The sequence below is a fragment of the Glandiceps talaboti genome, chromosome 17, assembly GCF_964340395.1.
Source record: "Glandiceps talaboti chromosome 17, keGlaTala1.1, whole genome shotgun sequence".
NCBI classification, from domain to species: Eukaryota; Metazoa; Hemichordata; class Enteropneusta; family Spengelidae; genus Glandiceps; species Glandiceps talaboti.
The window spans coordinates 6,799,199-6,816,516 of NC_135565.1; the positions used below are offsets into that span (position 1 = coordinate 6,799,199).

Sequence of the window (17,318 nt, forward strand, 5' to 3'; positions counted from 1 at the left end):
TAAAATTTTCTCCATAGATAAATCAATAATATTCTTTCTGCTTGTACGCGACCATTGAGATGTAAAACAGCATCACTGAAATGGTTGTGGTAAGAAAATAGATTCCCAGAATTGTTCGTCGTCAAACTAAATCGAACATACAATTATTATTTCTTACACATGTCTCTCATGATTAGCTTTGTACACACAGTAACAAACTCGCTGATCGTGAATAGAAATGAATTGAGCAATAATAATAATGTCAATCTTTAAAAAAATTTTACTACCGTATGATTAATGAGTTCTTTGTCCGTCAAAAGTCTTAAATATGTACTTCACATGCAAACTGCTGCGTTCTGTATAAGCGTCCGATATTTTTTGTTGAAAATTAAAGTGTTCTTCATACTCGTGCTTGTAGGAATCGAATGTCAGTTGGTCGCGTTGATGGCTTCACCTAAAGTTTGTCATAGTCTTTATTGTTGTCTCGTTATTCAAAATTCCACGCTTTCAGACACATTCTCTCCTTCTGCAATGTTATATTCCGTTACTGCGATGTTATCAGTTCTAGTTCGTGTAGGATTCCCACCATTGGAACATAATCGTTAAAGTTTCCTTTCGAAAAGTTCTTGAATCTTCTCCGCATCCCTTTTTGTACAAACTTTTTCTTCTCATGCATCATTGTTTCTTCGTTACAGTGTTAATTTGTTTTACTCACCCAGTGGGGTTGTGTTTTTCTTCTTAAAGGTTGTCGGTAAGTCTTCGTAAGGTTCAAACTTGATTCATTATACACACAAATGGTTGTTCAAGCCCCGGATCTCCATCAATATTACTACTTTCTGTTGTTCAAGCCCCGGATCGCCACCAATATTACTACTTTCTGTTGTTCGCACACAGCTGATAGACCAAGTAATAACACCCGAATCACTCTCATATCTCATATCTGACTCAACTTCTGTATGTACGTACCAGGATCACACTTGAACTTTAAAGGGAATTAGCTCAGACTACACACAGTGTTTAAAGATCTACACTCGAGACGAAGGCAAGCACCCAGCATAGTGCCTCGTTCATTGACTTCCCGCGAAGCCAAGTCCTCTTGCCAAATCTGAAGTGCCTGTCAGTCCCCAGTGACCTTTATTGTGACGTCCTTAAAGTCTAAATATACATAACGCATGACCAATGGCCAAATAATCAATGCATTCCATATAGAGCTTTTCTGGGCGTGATCATGCCCTAAAAATATACTCAAAACATTGATAAATGATCACTATGAATCCTAGATATTTATGAAATGCAGACCGTCGTCTCATGTATTCGAGTATGCTTGGAATCCTGTGTGGCACGGTCTAAATCCGATATCCTTGAGACAGTCTATTGACCTTTCAGTCAAACTAGGCCATGCGATGTTGTTAAAATATTAAGTTTACTGAAATATAAATATGTCATCTGTGACACATACATACATACATACATACATACATACATACATACATACATACATACATACACACACACATACATACATACATAAATACATACATACATACATACATACACACACACACATACATACATACATACATACATACATACATACATACATACATACATACATACATAGTATACATACATACATACATACATACATACATACATACACACACACACATACATACATACATACATACATACATACATACATACATACATACATACATACATACATACATACATACATACATATTTAAACATATTCTTTCCTTATTTAGTTCTAGATGAGATAAGAGAAATTAGAAATGAATATCGGACTGCTAAGGAGATAAAGGAAGAAGCTGAAAGACTCTCCAAGGTAATACATAATTTAACTACTTAGATAAGTTCAAGTGTGTCCATGACAAGTCTCGCCTCAGGCCATCAAACAAGCTCGACATACAAAGCTTAGGGACTATGGTCACCAGTCTGGCAGCGAGATTAGACCCAATATTCAACGACACCTTACTATAACCTTTCGGTCGTGAAAATCGGTCTACACTTGAATTGTAGTCCAGCCTTCTCGAAGCATCCCACCTCTAGCCTATTAAACTTCAACATAGTGGAGCACAAATAACAACGATCGTCCATGACAAAACACCACAAGACGTTTGAGAATCTTTTTGAACAATACAAACAGTGTCAATTGTATTTATTGGGTAAATTGAAGTTAGGGGAATCTCTTGTTCTTCTTCAGCTTTGAATGTTTGTGTACTTTATATTTCACACAGAAAAGACGATGGGCTAAAATGAATACAAGGTCTTCGAATTTTGAGAAAGGTGAACGCAAAGCCGGACGACTTGTAAGACTTGAAGAAAGAGAAAAGGCCATTGCTGAGGGGTTGCCATGGAAATATAGTTGGGTGAAATCAGACGATGAAGAATCAGACAAAACGCCAGGTAAAATAATTAAATGTTTCGTTCTCAGAAAATGTCTGAATGCCAAAGCGTCTTAAACACACAATTGCAACATAAAGGTTTTGTTTGAATATGAATGATACTCATCTGTACCGGAGCTAGGGAGTTATACTTGAGCCGTGAAATTGATTGGACCACCTAAGGGACCGGACAGAATTTACGGCAGAGGGGGGGGCTGGGGAGAAATTGGGGGGGGGGGGCATGAAAAAAATGGGAGGCTTGAAGGGGGGGGGGCCATGGAAATTCTCATGGTTTGAAAGGGGGGGGGGGCCGCGAAATATTTTGTCATTGAAAAAAATTAATATGTTATAAAATTTAGCATTGCATGAGATAGCACTTGATATCGCCTTTAATATTGAATGTCTACACTTTCATTTATGTATTAAAATGGAAGTGTGTACGTTTGTATTTAGTGAAGCATAAAAACACTACTCAAGATTAATTTGATACACCCTTAATTACTCTTATATACTCCAAGTTGTTCACACACACACACATATGTATACATACATACATACATACATACATACATACATACATGCATGCATGCATGCATGCATACATGCATACATACATACATACATACATACATACATACATACATACATACATACATACATACATGCATGCATGCATGCATGCATACATGCATACATGCATACATACATACATACATACATACATACATACATACATACATACATATATTTTAGCACTGTGGAAACAGGTTCAGTGTGTAATTACCATCAAGGATACATTACAGGTCCTAATATATATATATGGTAATATACTAGCATAGGACCTGTAATTTATGTGTTTAAAAAGTGACCTTTTGGTGAAAAATGTAAATACAAAAACGTCTGGCCAGATTAATTTAGATAGGTGTTTTATTTCTTTCCTTGACACTATTCTTGAGTTTCACTCTCAGACTCACTAGAGTCTGAAGATATGAGGCAAGACTTGTCTTTCTTTCTATCTAAAACCAGTGAAATTAAACTATTTCCCTCCTCAGCATCATCAAATGCATCTATCTGTACTAAATACTGTAAAGCATTTAGATGTCTGCGTGGTGTTAAAGTGGCCATATGGATGAGAATTTGGTATTTATTTTGGATTTTTATTTGATAAAACAGCTTCACAATGTTTTTCTACTTGAAAAAATAAAGCGAAAGGACATATACCAAGTTTATGTTCGCAACTCAATAAAATGCAAAACATTAAACAATGTGTGAAATGTTTGTTATTGTACGTACAATAACAAACTTTTTACACTTTTTGCATCTTTTTGCATTGTATTGCGTTATGAACATGGACTTGGTATATCTTCTTTCGCTTTATTTTTTCAAGTAGAAAAACATAGTGAAGCTGTTTTATCAAATAAAAATCCAAAATAAATACCAAAGTCTCATCCATATGGCCACTTTAAGTGTTTTTTCATCAGTGACATGAAGTCACAAATGTCTTACATTTACAGGTGTATTGGTAATGCATTTGGTGTAGGAAAGTGAAAGCTGCATAAAATCCTTAGTTTGCTAGCACTTCATGACATCACAAATGTCTGACATTAGATAGTTATTGTGTTATGAGTATAAATAGATATTTGAATACACTATGTAGGTGATGTGATGTCCTTAGATACTCCCCACAAATGTCCCCACTACAGTTTTTCACAAATCACGCATGTGAATGTGTGTTTAACTCTGTGTCTGTGTTTCTGTGTATGTATCAGTGAATGACAGTTAAAACCACCACATCAAATGCCTTGGTATTAAGTGATGACTACTTATGGTGTCTAGTTGGGAAATACACAATATTATAACACATGTGTATGATTACATGTATGGTCAAAATGTTTTATTTTGTTTTGTTTTCTAAAAAACTTCCTCTACAATTACTAAGTTGTTTGGGCTGAAATAGTAACATAATAGTAGTACCAAAAGAAATATTACAGTTGTGCTACAGTAACAAAAAAAATTGTACTCTTTTTAGTTATTGTAGGGGGCAGGATATTGTGCACTTTTTTCTTTTCTTTTCTTTTTTTTTTTTTTTTTTTTTTGGGGGGGGGGGGGCATGAAATTTTTATACTTTTGAAAGGGGGGCTGTGAAATTTTGGTCACAGTGGATGGGGGGGGGGGCAGGAAAAAAAACAAGTCAGAGATAATTTCTCCCCAGCCCCCCCCCCCCCCCCCCTGCCGTAAATTCTGTCCGGTCCCTAACATGACTGGTTTGTACAGCTGACTACGAGTGACCACTCGTCTGTGCACATCCATTTACATCTCTCACTTTCTGACATGTACTATTTTTTGTACGCCATTTACACTTCTAGATACAAGTGACGTACAATCTGAATCTGACCAGAGTACAGCTGAGTCATCGTATTACGTCAGTGACGTATCGTCACGATACAGACAACAAGGAGGCGCAGATATACGTACAGCTACTTTGAAGAGATTGGAACAAACAGATCCGGGTAATTTTGACCTATGAACTCTTCTTATATTAAACTTAGTTTGATGTATACAATATAAATTTTTAAGTGTTTCTGCTGCTGCTGCTGCTGATGATGATGGTGGTGGTGGTGGTGGTGGTGGTGGTGGTGTCGGCGGCGGCGGTGGTTGTGGTGGTTGTGATGGAGGTGATGATGATGACGATAGAAGTGAATGTGGTAGTGATGATGACTTCGTCGAAGTTATAACACTAAACACTATACAGTTACATATATCAATAGTAGCTGGTAAGGTGAAATAAGCAAAAAAATAATCTTGCGCACTAAATACACCCTGTAACTTAGTTAGTTAGTTCATCCATTCATTCACTCACTCAGTTAACTCACTGTCGGTCTATATCTGTCTGTCTGTCTGTCTGTCTGTCTGTCTGTCTGTCTGTCTGTCTGTCTGTCTGTCTGTCTGTCTGTCTGTCTGTCTGTCTCTTTGCTAACTTCTACATTATGTAACGAAACAGTGAACCAATAAAATAGTAAAATCCAAAAATACGTAGAACTATCAAATCAATGAAAACACTATTCTGACATACTTTATGTTCTATTATTTATACAGGTTTAAGACGTCGACAGAGTCGGCATCACTACGCCCCTGAACCAGTTACAGACGAGAAATTATACACGTCAAATGTGAGCGGAATGAAAATTGAAAAACGTAGACAATGGGCGAAAGTGAGAGAATTTATACGACAAGACGAAGAGAAAGAAATAACACAGGAATGAAATAATATATATGCATATTTATAGGCATATTGTAACTTATATACGATCTGTTACTCTCATGAAATATAGAGTCATACATTACTCAGAGTTTCACGCTTCCAGCGATCTTCAGACTCAGTTTCAGATTCAGGTCTGAAGAGTAACGACTTATTACATCCTTATATATATATATATATATATATATATATATATATATATATATATATATATATATATATATATATATATATATATATATATATATATATATATATATATATATATATATATATATATATATATATATATAATGTAACTATAAAATGATGTGCATGAGAACGTAACGTTCATACAACATATCAAAGACTTTCGTGAATTTTCGACAATCATTCAATACAGGGTTAAATGTGTCCTAGATATAGCTAATGTCAGAATACATGTTAGAACGATCATGTTGTATGCTGTGAGCAAGACAAAACACAAGGACAGATCTAGAACTTAACTTTTTTTCTGTAAACTTCAGTATTGGGACTGAAAGAGTTGAAGAAGTTGATATGTAGTGGCGTAGTGATTGCCAGATGTTGAGGTTTTGTACAACGGTAATAATCTGACATTTATCAAAAGGCCAATGTCACTTCAATTGGACTGGGATAGAAAATTAAAAGGACTATAAAAAGTAAATAATCTCCTAGTTCCAAGTACACATATGTCTGACAGGGGAAAATCTCCTCCAAAATAATAGCAATATTAATCAGCAGTATTTGAACTTGAATTCTTGTACTAAAAGAAGAGAGAACTTACATTTCTTCCACTGAGGGCGCCCGTTATCGACAGCAAAAACACGCAACATTACAATAGACGAACTTCGTGGAAGCCACCAGCGCATATCAGCATTTTAGAATTGAGATGTATTTCAGATGAAGATACATGGTTTTTTACTTTATATACCCGGTATAAGGTATTGAAAAGTGAAAGGTGTAAATATAATGATAAAATAATAAAAATAATTTCTTATCATATACTTCTCTTGGTTAGGCGTTCTGTTTTTTTTAATGAAATGTGAAATCCCACCGCAGCCACTAGTTCCATAAAACATCGCAATACTGTAATATCAGAACATGTCAGTCGAATCGCTGCTGACAATTCTAACTATGCAGAGATTCAAGTGTTTTGATATGAGTAGGGGAGAGGTTAGGATGTCAGCATCACGGAAGTGAAGGGGAAACAGTACTAGTGTGGTAAGATGTTGGGGACCACAGTAAACCTAGTTATTTTCGCCAACAGAAAATTTTTCGATTTTGGATTTCGACGTCCTCTACTTCTTCACAAAGACTAATGTTTAAATGAGTTGTAATGTACGGTCTCTGGTGCACTGTACAAGAATGCACGTAAGCATCTACTTATTAAAGTGTATTTGTTTTCCATCAAATAAGCGAATATAAGTCGTTAGCAAAAGCTTCTAGGACATGATGGCGTGGATATGTTGCCCTCGGTCAGGCCAAATAAAAAAAGTTGTTTGGTTACAGTTACCCGACCCCACCTAGTTTTTCACCCCGACCCTAATTTGTTTTATGTATTCGAGAAAAATAATAATAAAATTGCGAAAATCGTGAAATCTCGCAAGAAATAGTGAGTGTGGAAACTAACATCAACCTACAAAGACAATATAAAACTGTTCTTCCAATCTGTAATGGCTTTACATCTGATGATAGGAAGAAATAAACAAGACAGAGACAATTTGGAAAACAATGGAAAACCTGAACTAGACACTCACACATGAAAAAAATATATATAATAAAATAAAATAAAAATCTACCTACCCCATCTATTTTAAAATTGAATGTAATCGGAACCACATATTTTTTTTACGCCTCACAACAATGGTCAATATGCCGGTAGACAATGACACCTCGTCTTTGGGACTTCTAGCCATCAACTCTGTCAATTTGACCCAAACACAGGTCACAGGTCACAGGTGTTAATTAATGCAGTGTCTAGATGCCTGGGTGGGTGGGTGGGTGGGTGGGTGGGTGGATGGATGGATGGATGGATGGATGGATGGATAGATAGATAGATCGACAGACAGACAGACAGACAGACAGACATGTAGACAGACAGACAGATAGATAGATAGATAGATAGATAGATAGATAGATAGATAGATAGATAGATAGATAGATAGATAGATAGATAGATAGATAGATAGATAGATAGATAGATAGATAGATAGATAGATAGATAGACAGACACGTGGCCGCTTAAACTGAGGCAGGTGTTATCAAGCACTGACAAATTGTCAATCGATTGATGTAAGTTTTTTGAGATCACCTCACAATATTTACATTGCCTGGTTTTATGTATACACTGATTTCTTAAAAGGGAAAGGATTATGGGTAAATTGTAGATATTGTACATAAAGGAAAGTAAAAGATTATGAAAGGAGGTGATATATAATTTGCAAGAGTTTTCAAATATTCAAAATGATATACATATCGTTTAAATATATCAAACCATTTTGTTTACAAATCTTGTCATGAAGCATAATTGCTGAAGATGAAACGATTCGACATACATTTTCTCTGAAAGTATTTATTAAGTGTTTCAATTGGTCAAATACCAGATTTGTCAACCGAGGAATCGTTGTACACACCTTTACAAGTGGCTAACAAGATCGCCATTAACGACGTATCCTACCGGTATATATTTCAGTTGTTTGTATTGCAACAGGAATTATGTCCATGGTAGAGGGCGTTATAACCTCAAATTCGGTGGTTGCGGCAGTTTGTCGATGTTTCCCGAGATTGGTCTATCGTCGTAAACCACGACCTCTTGAACGGCACCGTCCAAAACGCGCCGCCAATAGTCTCGTTATTTCGCAGTGTCGTGGAAGAAATACCAGCTCTTGTTTGCGAGAATGAGATTGGTCTATTAAACTGACCTGGTTAATATGGTGTCCGGGAGGCGGAAGAATTGAATGAGTCCCCATAAAATTTCAGTAACCACCACCACCACCACCACCACCACCACCACCACCATTAGATGATGAACGATGAACATTCACGACTATTTATCTGAAGGGAGTAAGCATTTAGGAGTTATGAATATGCCTGATGAAAAAGAAAAGTTCGAAGTAAAACAATAATTTGTGACAACAGTTCCTCCTTGTCATAGATTTTGCCCTACTTCACTGACTATTTTACCCTATTTTATAGGCCGCTATATAATTATGCACACAAAGCAACAGTACGTTTTGGTAAAACTGACCTGGTGAAAACTAAAATCGTTATTGTGAAATGGAAATTTGATATTTTGGTGAAAACCCCCGCCCAAAAAGTAGGACAATTAAACAAAACTCATATATGAAACTTTTTACATAGCCCCAAAATTTACATAATGCTACAGACAAGTAAGAATATACTTGTCTGTGATAATGCATACTGTTTATAATCTCAGTGCAATGGCACTCAAAATTATACTATCAGGTGCTCAGAATTACAACTCTTCGCGCATCCTTCCCTGCCGATATATCCAGACCGCAGATTCGATGCACATTTTATAAGATAAAGTGAAAAACAGTATTTTGTTTCAAGAATCAAGTTACAATATATTAATGCGTTGTCTTTAAATACATACATTCTTTTTTTACCCTTCTGGTTGTAATAACCTGTATTTCGAATGTACGATCTATTTATACTTGCTGGTTATGACGTACATTTGTACTAGAAATGTAACAATACACTCATTGTCAGGAGTTTGGAACCAGGAAGTAGCATAATCCATCAACTTCAGTTACGTCGTCGACGAGACTGTTTACTGTACAGCGATAGAGCTAAAGTTTGAGGAACTGTGAATGAAGGTAAGGTTTCATTTATCTCTCAGAATTGCGTACAGACTCGGGAAACTTTAAAGAGCCTCTGCCAGAACGTGTTGAATGTCTCGAAACAATGACATTTACAGTAGCTGTGTTTTGAAGGCTAACTCGATGCTATTGCTGGCTAACTCCATGTTCACGAAATGTGGTTGTTTTTAGCGATTAGGCAATATCCTTTCATACAAAAAAAGTTTAGAAAGCAGTCATAGTTTTCACTTTCAATTTTATAAGTGTATGTTTTGGTAAATAGTTGAGTAGTTGTCGAATCTTCAGCCAAATCAAATGAGCCGTGTTGATGTTTCATGTGCCACCGCACTGCACGTCGACACCGAATTTTAATAGTTTGAAATTGAGGCAACTCCGAGCTTGGGTATAGTTTTCACATAAGCCGTTATTTACACGTGAAAACAATATATATAAACACCGATGTTACAAACTATAAAATGACGCTATCAAACATTGGCAGCGCTGTTAGTCTTAATTTTATATCTAAATCAGCGTTCTTCGATTGATGGGAGAAAAAATGTTGAGAACATGGCAATCAGGACTTGAGGGAGTGTTGTTTGGTCAGAGATTTAATACCGCCACTAGTGTGATTAAAGTGGGTGGATTAAGGTTAAAAATTAAAAAATATCACACTAATGGTGTTTTTAATTACTAGTTACAAGATATAGCTGTAGCTATGTATTTATACATGGACGGAATATGGGATAGAAATAAGAAAAAACGGTTAAAACAACTTTCAAATTATGTAATGACGTGACATGTACGCTCTGATTGTACACGAAGCTCTCATCCGATATCTTAGCCAGCCAAGGTCATTCTGGAGGAGGCTCTAACAAAGTGTACTCTATAACTTAAGATATGTGTCATGTACTTGGTTCCCACCTACATGTACCTTTATATGTAGTTGACCTTGAAGTTGAACAACAAATTGTCCTGGATAGAGGGAAAATAATTGATATCCCAGTTTGGGTCTTGTTATCCATGCATAGATTTCCAAATTCCACACAATGACTTTTTATTTTTTTTATTTTTTTTTTATTTTTTTTATTTTTTTTATTTTTTTTTTTTGGGGGGGTCACTGGTAGATATTTACCCAATTGTCTGTTTTTTTTTAAAATTTTTATTTGGGGGGGGGGGGGGTCACTGGTAGATATTTACCCAATTATCTGGGTTTTTTTTAAATTTTTATTTGGGGGGGGGGGGTCACTGGTAGATATTTACCCAATTATCTGGGTTTTTAAAAAATTTATATTGGGGGGGGGGGGTCACTGGTAGATATTTACCCAATTATTAGTCGTAACAAAAACACTGCGATAGTATATCAACCCAGTATATGTACTCTGACAATGGAAATGATTTTTCACTTACTCTTGAACATTTTGTGAGGTTGATTTTCATGTCTTCTTTCAGAATTCAAAATACTCACATTTTGACTGGTAGTCAAAACATTTTCATTTCTCAGTTGTACACTGATACATTGTTTATAGTTTTTTAAAACATGTACAAATTTTTACATTTTTATTATAAATAAAATAGGAATTAAACAATACGCCGTATTCCGGTTATCGAAGAAGCCCCGAAAAGATAAAAGATATGATTGTTTGGCCACTAGGGGCGCTGTTTTAGAACCGGAAGTGAGGGCCAGAATTGTAGAGCATAGAGTCTATAGGCATCGTAACCACTGACTAAAGATTTTCTGTCATTCCCCGTAACTTTACGCTATAATATTGCATTATCGCCCATCAAATAACGAAATAGCAAATTAACCTCTTGTTCTCCTAATATTTCGCGTAAGTTTGGCTCTACAATTCGACCGTGAGGAAAACCCAAAAGTAGCAACATTTTGAAACGGGTAGTACACTGACATCTCACTCACGTTTTCAGTGTGACCTCGTCCATTTGCGTTACCGTTGGAGAAATTGTAGCGATTGCTTCCAGTCAAACATCGGAACGGAAAAAGGTACAAAAACAGAGGAAAGAACACTCAAAATCACAATATACGCTACAGTTATTGCAGCTTGTATAAAACCAATCTGATTAAAATCCGATGTAGATGTCGGCTAATCGTTCATTGCTATTTTACTTTCGTTATTGTGCCTGAATTGACCTTCGTGGTACATGTTTGATCGCCTCCTCTACCGATCAGGACAAAAACGTAAACATGTACCACGAAGGTCAATTCAGGCAAAATAACGAAGGTAAAATAGCAATGAACGATCAGCCGACATGTACATCGGATTGTAATCAGATCGGTATAAGACATGGTATGATGAGTGAACCACGTAAACGTTACATGGAAGGCCGATTCATTGAAGGGGTGGGCGGTGTGGTACATCAATCATAATAACAATATTTATGATTCGTTGCCGACTTCAATGGGGTTTTTTATACACTGATGGTCCTGAATAAAGAATAGCAAGCTAATCAAAGTGTGATAGTAAAGATGAGTATATCAATACAAATATGTTTATGCCAACTTATAACCAGTACATGAAATGTTTTTTTCCGGACAAAGTTTTATGATTTCACCCGTGGTGCTACACCACTGTTCTAATAAACAAGAAAGGCCTAAGTATGCGGCGACATCAGTTACAATATAAACATGTGGCTTGGTAATTGTCGACCGAACTCTCAATATTGCAATGACTGTAGCTGGAAGCTGTTCAATCTGATTAAAATCCGATGTAGATGTCGGCTAATCGTTCATTGCTATTTTACCTTCGTTATTTTGCCTGATATTATTTTTCTTGGTACATGTTTACATTTTTTAGCCTGATCGTAGAGGAGGCGATCAGGCAAGCTAAAAAATGTAAACATGTACCAAGAAGGTCAATTCAGGCAAAATAACGAAGGTAAAATAGCAATGAACGATCAGCCAACATCTACATCGGATTTTAATCAGATTGGAAGCTGTTGTCAGATTTGTAATTTTCTAATCGTTCTTTTGTCAAGCAACAGACACCAGTAAGGTAAAGAAATATGTTTATCATGTCTACATCGGGTATATTTCGAAGGTCCTCCGTCCAACTTTCAATGTTTCCGCTGTCGATTAGTTCTATCTTTTGATGCTTGACATCCACTATTCGTCTCCTCTTCCGTTCTCTCAGAAAATTATCATTTTCTAGTGTTTCAAGACCAAGGTTGACAGCATTTCTGGCGATATCTAGTAGATTTAGAAGTAGTAATTTTCCACTCTTTTATGAATGCACGGAGTTCTTTTACGCCCATTTTGTTGACAGCTTCATACATCGCCATACTATTAGATGCCATGACGAAAATTCTGGCCCTCACTTTGTCAGATATGGTGCGCCCTCTCGCGATACTTTCCTGCGAAACAACCGGAAGTTCGATAACCGGAATACGCCGTATTGCAAAATATGCTTATGTTATGAAACCAATACTGTATCACAGCTGATAACTGTTGTGTTCTTTTGTCTTTTAATCTTTTTATCTTGGTGATTAACTTAAGTCAACAAATGAGTTGGAAGTTTCAAGGAGATTCAGATTAATCAAATTAAGATAGACACATTTGACAGATTTAGAATTATGAAACTGACTCTGTGTCAAGAACTATGCCTCTACAAATATACTTAAACAAATACTTTGATGTCAAAACACTTAAATTGTAAACCATGACATATCACTTGAAACTGTGTAATGCCTGGCTGACAATTGCAATATATCGACATGTCATCTCTACCAGGTCAACAACAGTCCTGGGTACATAGCTACATCATGGATGTATTAGGTTCTCACTAATAGTACATCCATGGCTACATACATTTCATTATCTGGGTCGAAAAATATTTTTACTCATATTTTTACATTTTCTGTATGTGAAATACCATGATCCACTATCTATAGTGTTCAATGTGGAATCATTTCTAGTATGCAATACTATCTGGAGATACAGCAGAAGTGAGTAAGCTGTAGGAAACAGAACCCAGAATGGATATAATTGTCACATGTGTCTGTCTTTTAGTACAGAGGGTGGTTTAATAAAACAAGGACTACGTGAAACACATCAGGCAGACCTGTCATAATTTTAACAGACAAAACAAAAATATGCACCATATCATGACTGCACACTATGTACAGACTTTATGATGGAGACACATGACAACTATATTACAATGTACATAAAAACACCCTCTGCAAGAGACAGTCAAAGGCAACAATTGTATTACAATGTATATATATCCACTCTGCAAGAGACAGACACATGCAACAATTGTATTACAATGTATGCAAATCCACTCTGCAAGAGACAGTCAAAGGCAACAATTGTATTACAATGTATATAAATCCACTCTGCAAGAGACAGATACAAACAACAAACATATCCATTCTGATGTCTCTTCCTGCACTGTGCAAAGCTTAACTTTTTTCTGCTGAAATGTTATCTAAATGCAAAGAAAACATTGCAATGTTTGCCTAGCCAAATGATACTATGTAACAATATCAGTATGGTTTTTTAGCACCAGGTGATAAAATGTAGCAATGTTAGCAAGATATTTGTAGACCAAATGATACACTGTACATGTAGTCTGGATGCTAACATGGTTTCTAAACTAAACCATGTAAGTGGAGGTGTAAATCATAATGTATATCCAATATAGGGACTAGACTAATGTAGTGATGGAAGTTCACAAGATTTTTGTAGACAAGATGATATAATGTGGTATGGTACATGTAATATTTTGGACAAGGCAGACCAAGCTCTATTTCAGATGATATGGTCTTATTCAATGAACAAACAATATTTACAGCTAGTTATGATAGAAGTAAACCTAACCCCACTCAGTTTACATCTAAAAATAATGATAATACATTATTACATTGTTATGTAAATCACCTTTTGCTAACTACATGTAAGGAATGAGATACAAATGTAACAGGTACCCACATGTAGGTCAGCTCCCCTGCTAATTGTATTCACTCCAATATGAGTTACCAAAATCTGACCCAAAACTTAAATTTTGAACTTGCTGGCAAAATACATGAATTAAAATTAAAAGTGGCACAAGTGGAAGTTATACTGTTTTGGGCATATTTGTTGTTGTATATTTAAAAGGTACTCGCACAGTATTCTACTTACTGAAGCACATTTAACCATTACTGCAATTAACTGAACTCAAACCTGGTATTCTCTTATACATGATCCGATAATGTAATTTGTCATACATATCAAAAAATGTCTAGATATCCCTACTGCACAATCAACTCTTCTAACCTTACCAGAAAACAATTTGCCATGATGTGGAATGTGTTAACATTGAATCTATGGGAATGGGCTTGGAATTCTTATTTTCCCATCATGAGGAAATCAAAATTCAAAATCCCCCATTCATCACTGAGGATTTTAGGGCTACAAGACTATATTAACAATACATTTTAATCCTGCCACAGTCATAACTTTTAACAGTCCTTGACATGGAGAGGGTTATATTGTGTTTTTATGTGAGTATTTTCACTTGAGAAAGAACCTTATGAACTCAGTGCCATTTAACTAAAAGAACAGGTTGTAAATGTAAACTTTGTACTGTATTACATGAATATGAATCATTATTTGTTAATCTGTGGCTGTGTAGATCTATGTGTACAGTGACATATTGTAGCTAAAATGTAAATAATGTCCACAGGCTGGATGCCAACATGTGAGTGGAGGTGTAAATGTTAACGATACTGTATAGGAACTAGACTGTGAGTGGAGGTCTAAATGTTAAAGATACTGTATAGGAACTAGACTGTGAGTGGAGGTCTAAATGTTAACGATACTGTATAGGAACTAGACTGTGAGTGAAGTTCTAAATGTTAATGATACTGTATAGGAACTAGACTGTGAGTGAAGTTCTAAATGTTAACGATACTGTATAGGAACTAGACTGTGAGTGAAGTTCTAAATGTTAACGATACTGTATAGGAACTAGACTATCTACTTCAACAACATTTGTACCAAGCACAACCTTTGCAGAAATACAGTCATGTAAATAAATCACCAATAACTTAAAGATATACAGTGCTTTTTGCTAAGACTTAGGAAACTGTGAACTGAGAGAGAAACGTGGTAAAACTTATAAAAGTTATACATTGCCATACGTATATGGTTTAATACCTAGGCTTTACTTGTATTTTATACTATAATTTTGGTGAAGTACTCCACGTACTATAAATCTTGTGAGATTTTGTAGATTTACATCATCCCTGTCTGCAAACATTTTCTAGTAGTATTAATTACATATTTTAAGCCTCGTTATTTAGAGATGCTAGAAAGTTTTACATTTTCAAAAGTAAAAAAAAAAAAAAAAGTCCACAGTACAGGAAACAAGAAGTGTAGAAACGTCCTTCCACGGCCACAATGTACAGGGTATGTAGTATAACAAAAGCAAGGTTGAACCATCAAGGTAGCATCATACTTTGGAATCCATAGTTCAACTCTGAGATTTTTGATAAAATATACAAGAATTTACATGTACATGCACTGAGTGACATCATCTTGTTACATAATATGTTTAATATAGACACAACATTATTTTTTCTTGTGAAAAATCCTACTTTGTTTGAATGTAAGCTTGAACTGTGTGTTTAACTGGGACATAGTTCATGACCCCGTGACCTTGTACACAGGAGAGCTTACCCCAATTACATAACACACAGTATACATACATGTACATATACATGCATGTACTATACAATGCTCAGATGTGATTTTGTCATTGTGTTTACATTACATGGTAGAACCTAGTCCTTCCTACTGCCATTGTAGAACAGTGTATGTCAATGAAGGTGTATAAATCTAGCTGTTAGACCCCTCTGTTCTGCTTACTGTACAGGTGACTGAAGGTCGCTATTGAGGACACTAACACCCAAACCATGGAGTAGAATCTCACTAATACATCCATGCCCAGACATACATGTAGTCACTCATGACCTGTGAGTTTTATATTCAGCAACCCCAAAACCCCAGATTCAAGGTCTTACTACATGTACAAGACTAAATGTGATAGAAATTGATTATACTAGGGAGTCTAACCCTATTCTTATCACTAAGTGTAACTCCCTAGCTTGAATGTGTATTTTTAATTTGGTCATAGATTATATGTATTTCATAATAAAAATATCTTGTACATGTATATTTATATATTTGTGTCAAATAAAACATACAAGTAAATTGTTATCTTGACACCCACACATATAAAAGTTCATTGTTCATAAGTGGTCATCTGTTGTTTAGTCATGTTCCAGGAAGTCACATTCAGAATAATCTCAGTGATTAAAATCTAATGCAGTGCATGAACTTGGTGCGTTTTCTTTGCAATGTATTTTACATGTAATACATTTCCTTTGTTTTGTTTTTGTTCAGTGAGTGATTGCCTTATTCCTACATCTGATAAAATATCATAAGAGTTCACTTTCAAATTGCAAGCACTGAATGATTTGAATCAATCAATGAGAATACATGTATTGTTATTGTTTGATGGTTCTCTTTGTTTCAAATTCAGTCCTCAAGTGTTATACGGTAAGACAGTGAGATGGATTAATATGATTCTATTGTAAGTATACATTAGCATTTGCAGTAAAAAAAATGGGCAATGAGTCAATGTAGAGAACACAATAAATAGTAATACATGTATTTACCATTCAGGGGTGAAGAAATCCATTGGTCCTGGGTCTGGGACTAGCAATTTTTTTTGCGGACCACACAAATTTTACCTTGTCTGGTCTGTCGGACCAGTACCTTACTGTTAATAACTATGTTAAAAAGTTGTCTGAATATACAGATTCATAGGCAAGATTTTAATGTTTCACATT

The 17,318-nt window shown here is 35.6% G+C and overlaps 2 protein-coding genes across 2 annotated transcripts in view; both read left to right on the plus strand.

The window, feature by feature from the left end:
* The window catches only part of LOC144448302 (myosin-IIIa-like), a 28,043-nt gene extending 22,241 nt beyond the window's left edge, over positions 1–5,802 (plus strand). The window contains exons 23-26 of the mRNA XM_078138489.1: positions 1,749–1,828; positions 2,241–2,409; positions 4,754–4,897; positions 5,484–5,802. Coding sequence (XP_077994615.1) covers positions 1,749–1,828; positions 2,241–2,409; positions 4,754–4,897; positions 5,484–5,650 — 560 coding nt within the window. The 3' untranslated portion in view covers positions 5,651–5,802. The remainder of the gene's footprint in view (positions 1–1,748; positions 1,829–2,240; positions 2,410–4,753; positions 4,898–5,483) is intronic.
* Positions 5,803–9,398: 3,596 nt separating this feature from the next.
* The window catches only part of LOC144448400 (DENN domain-containing protein 2C-like), a 39,796-nt gene continuing 31,876 nt past the window's right edge, over positions 9,399–17,318 (plus strand). Inside the window, exon 1 of the mRNA XM_078138629.1 lies at positions 9,399–9,485. The gene's annotated coding sequence lies outside the window, so the exon portion shown is untranslated. The remainder of the gene's footprint in view (positions 9,486–17,318) is intronic.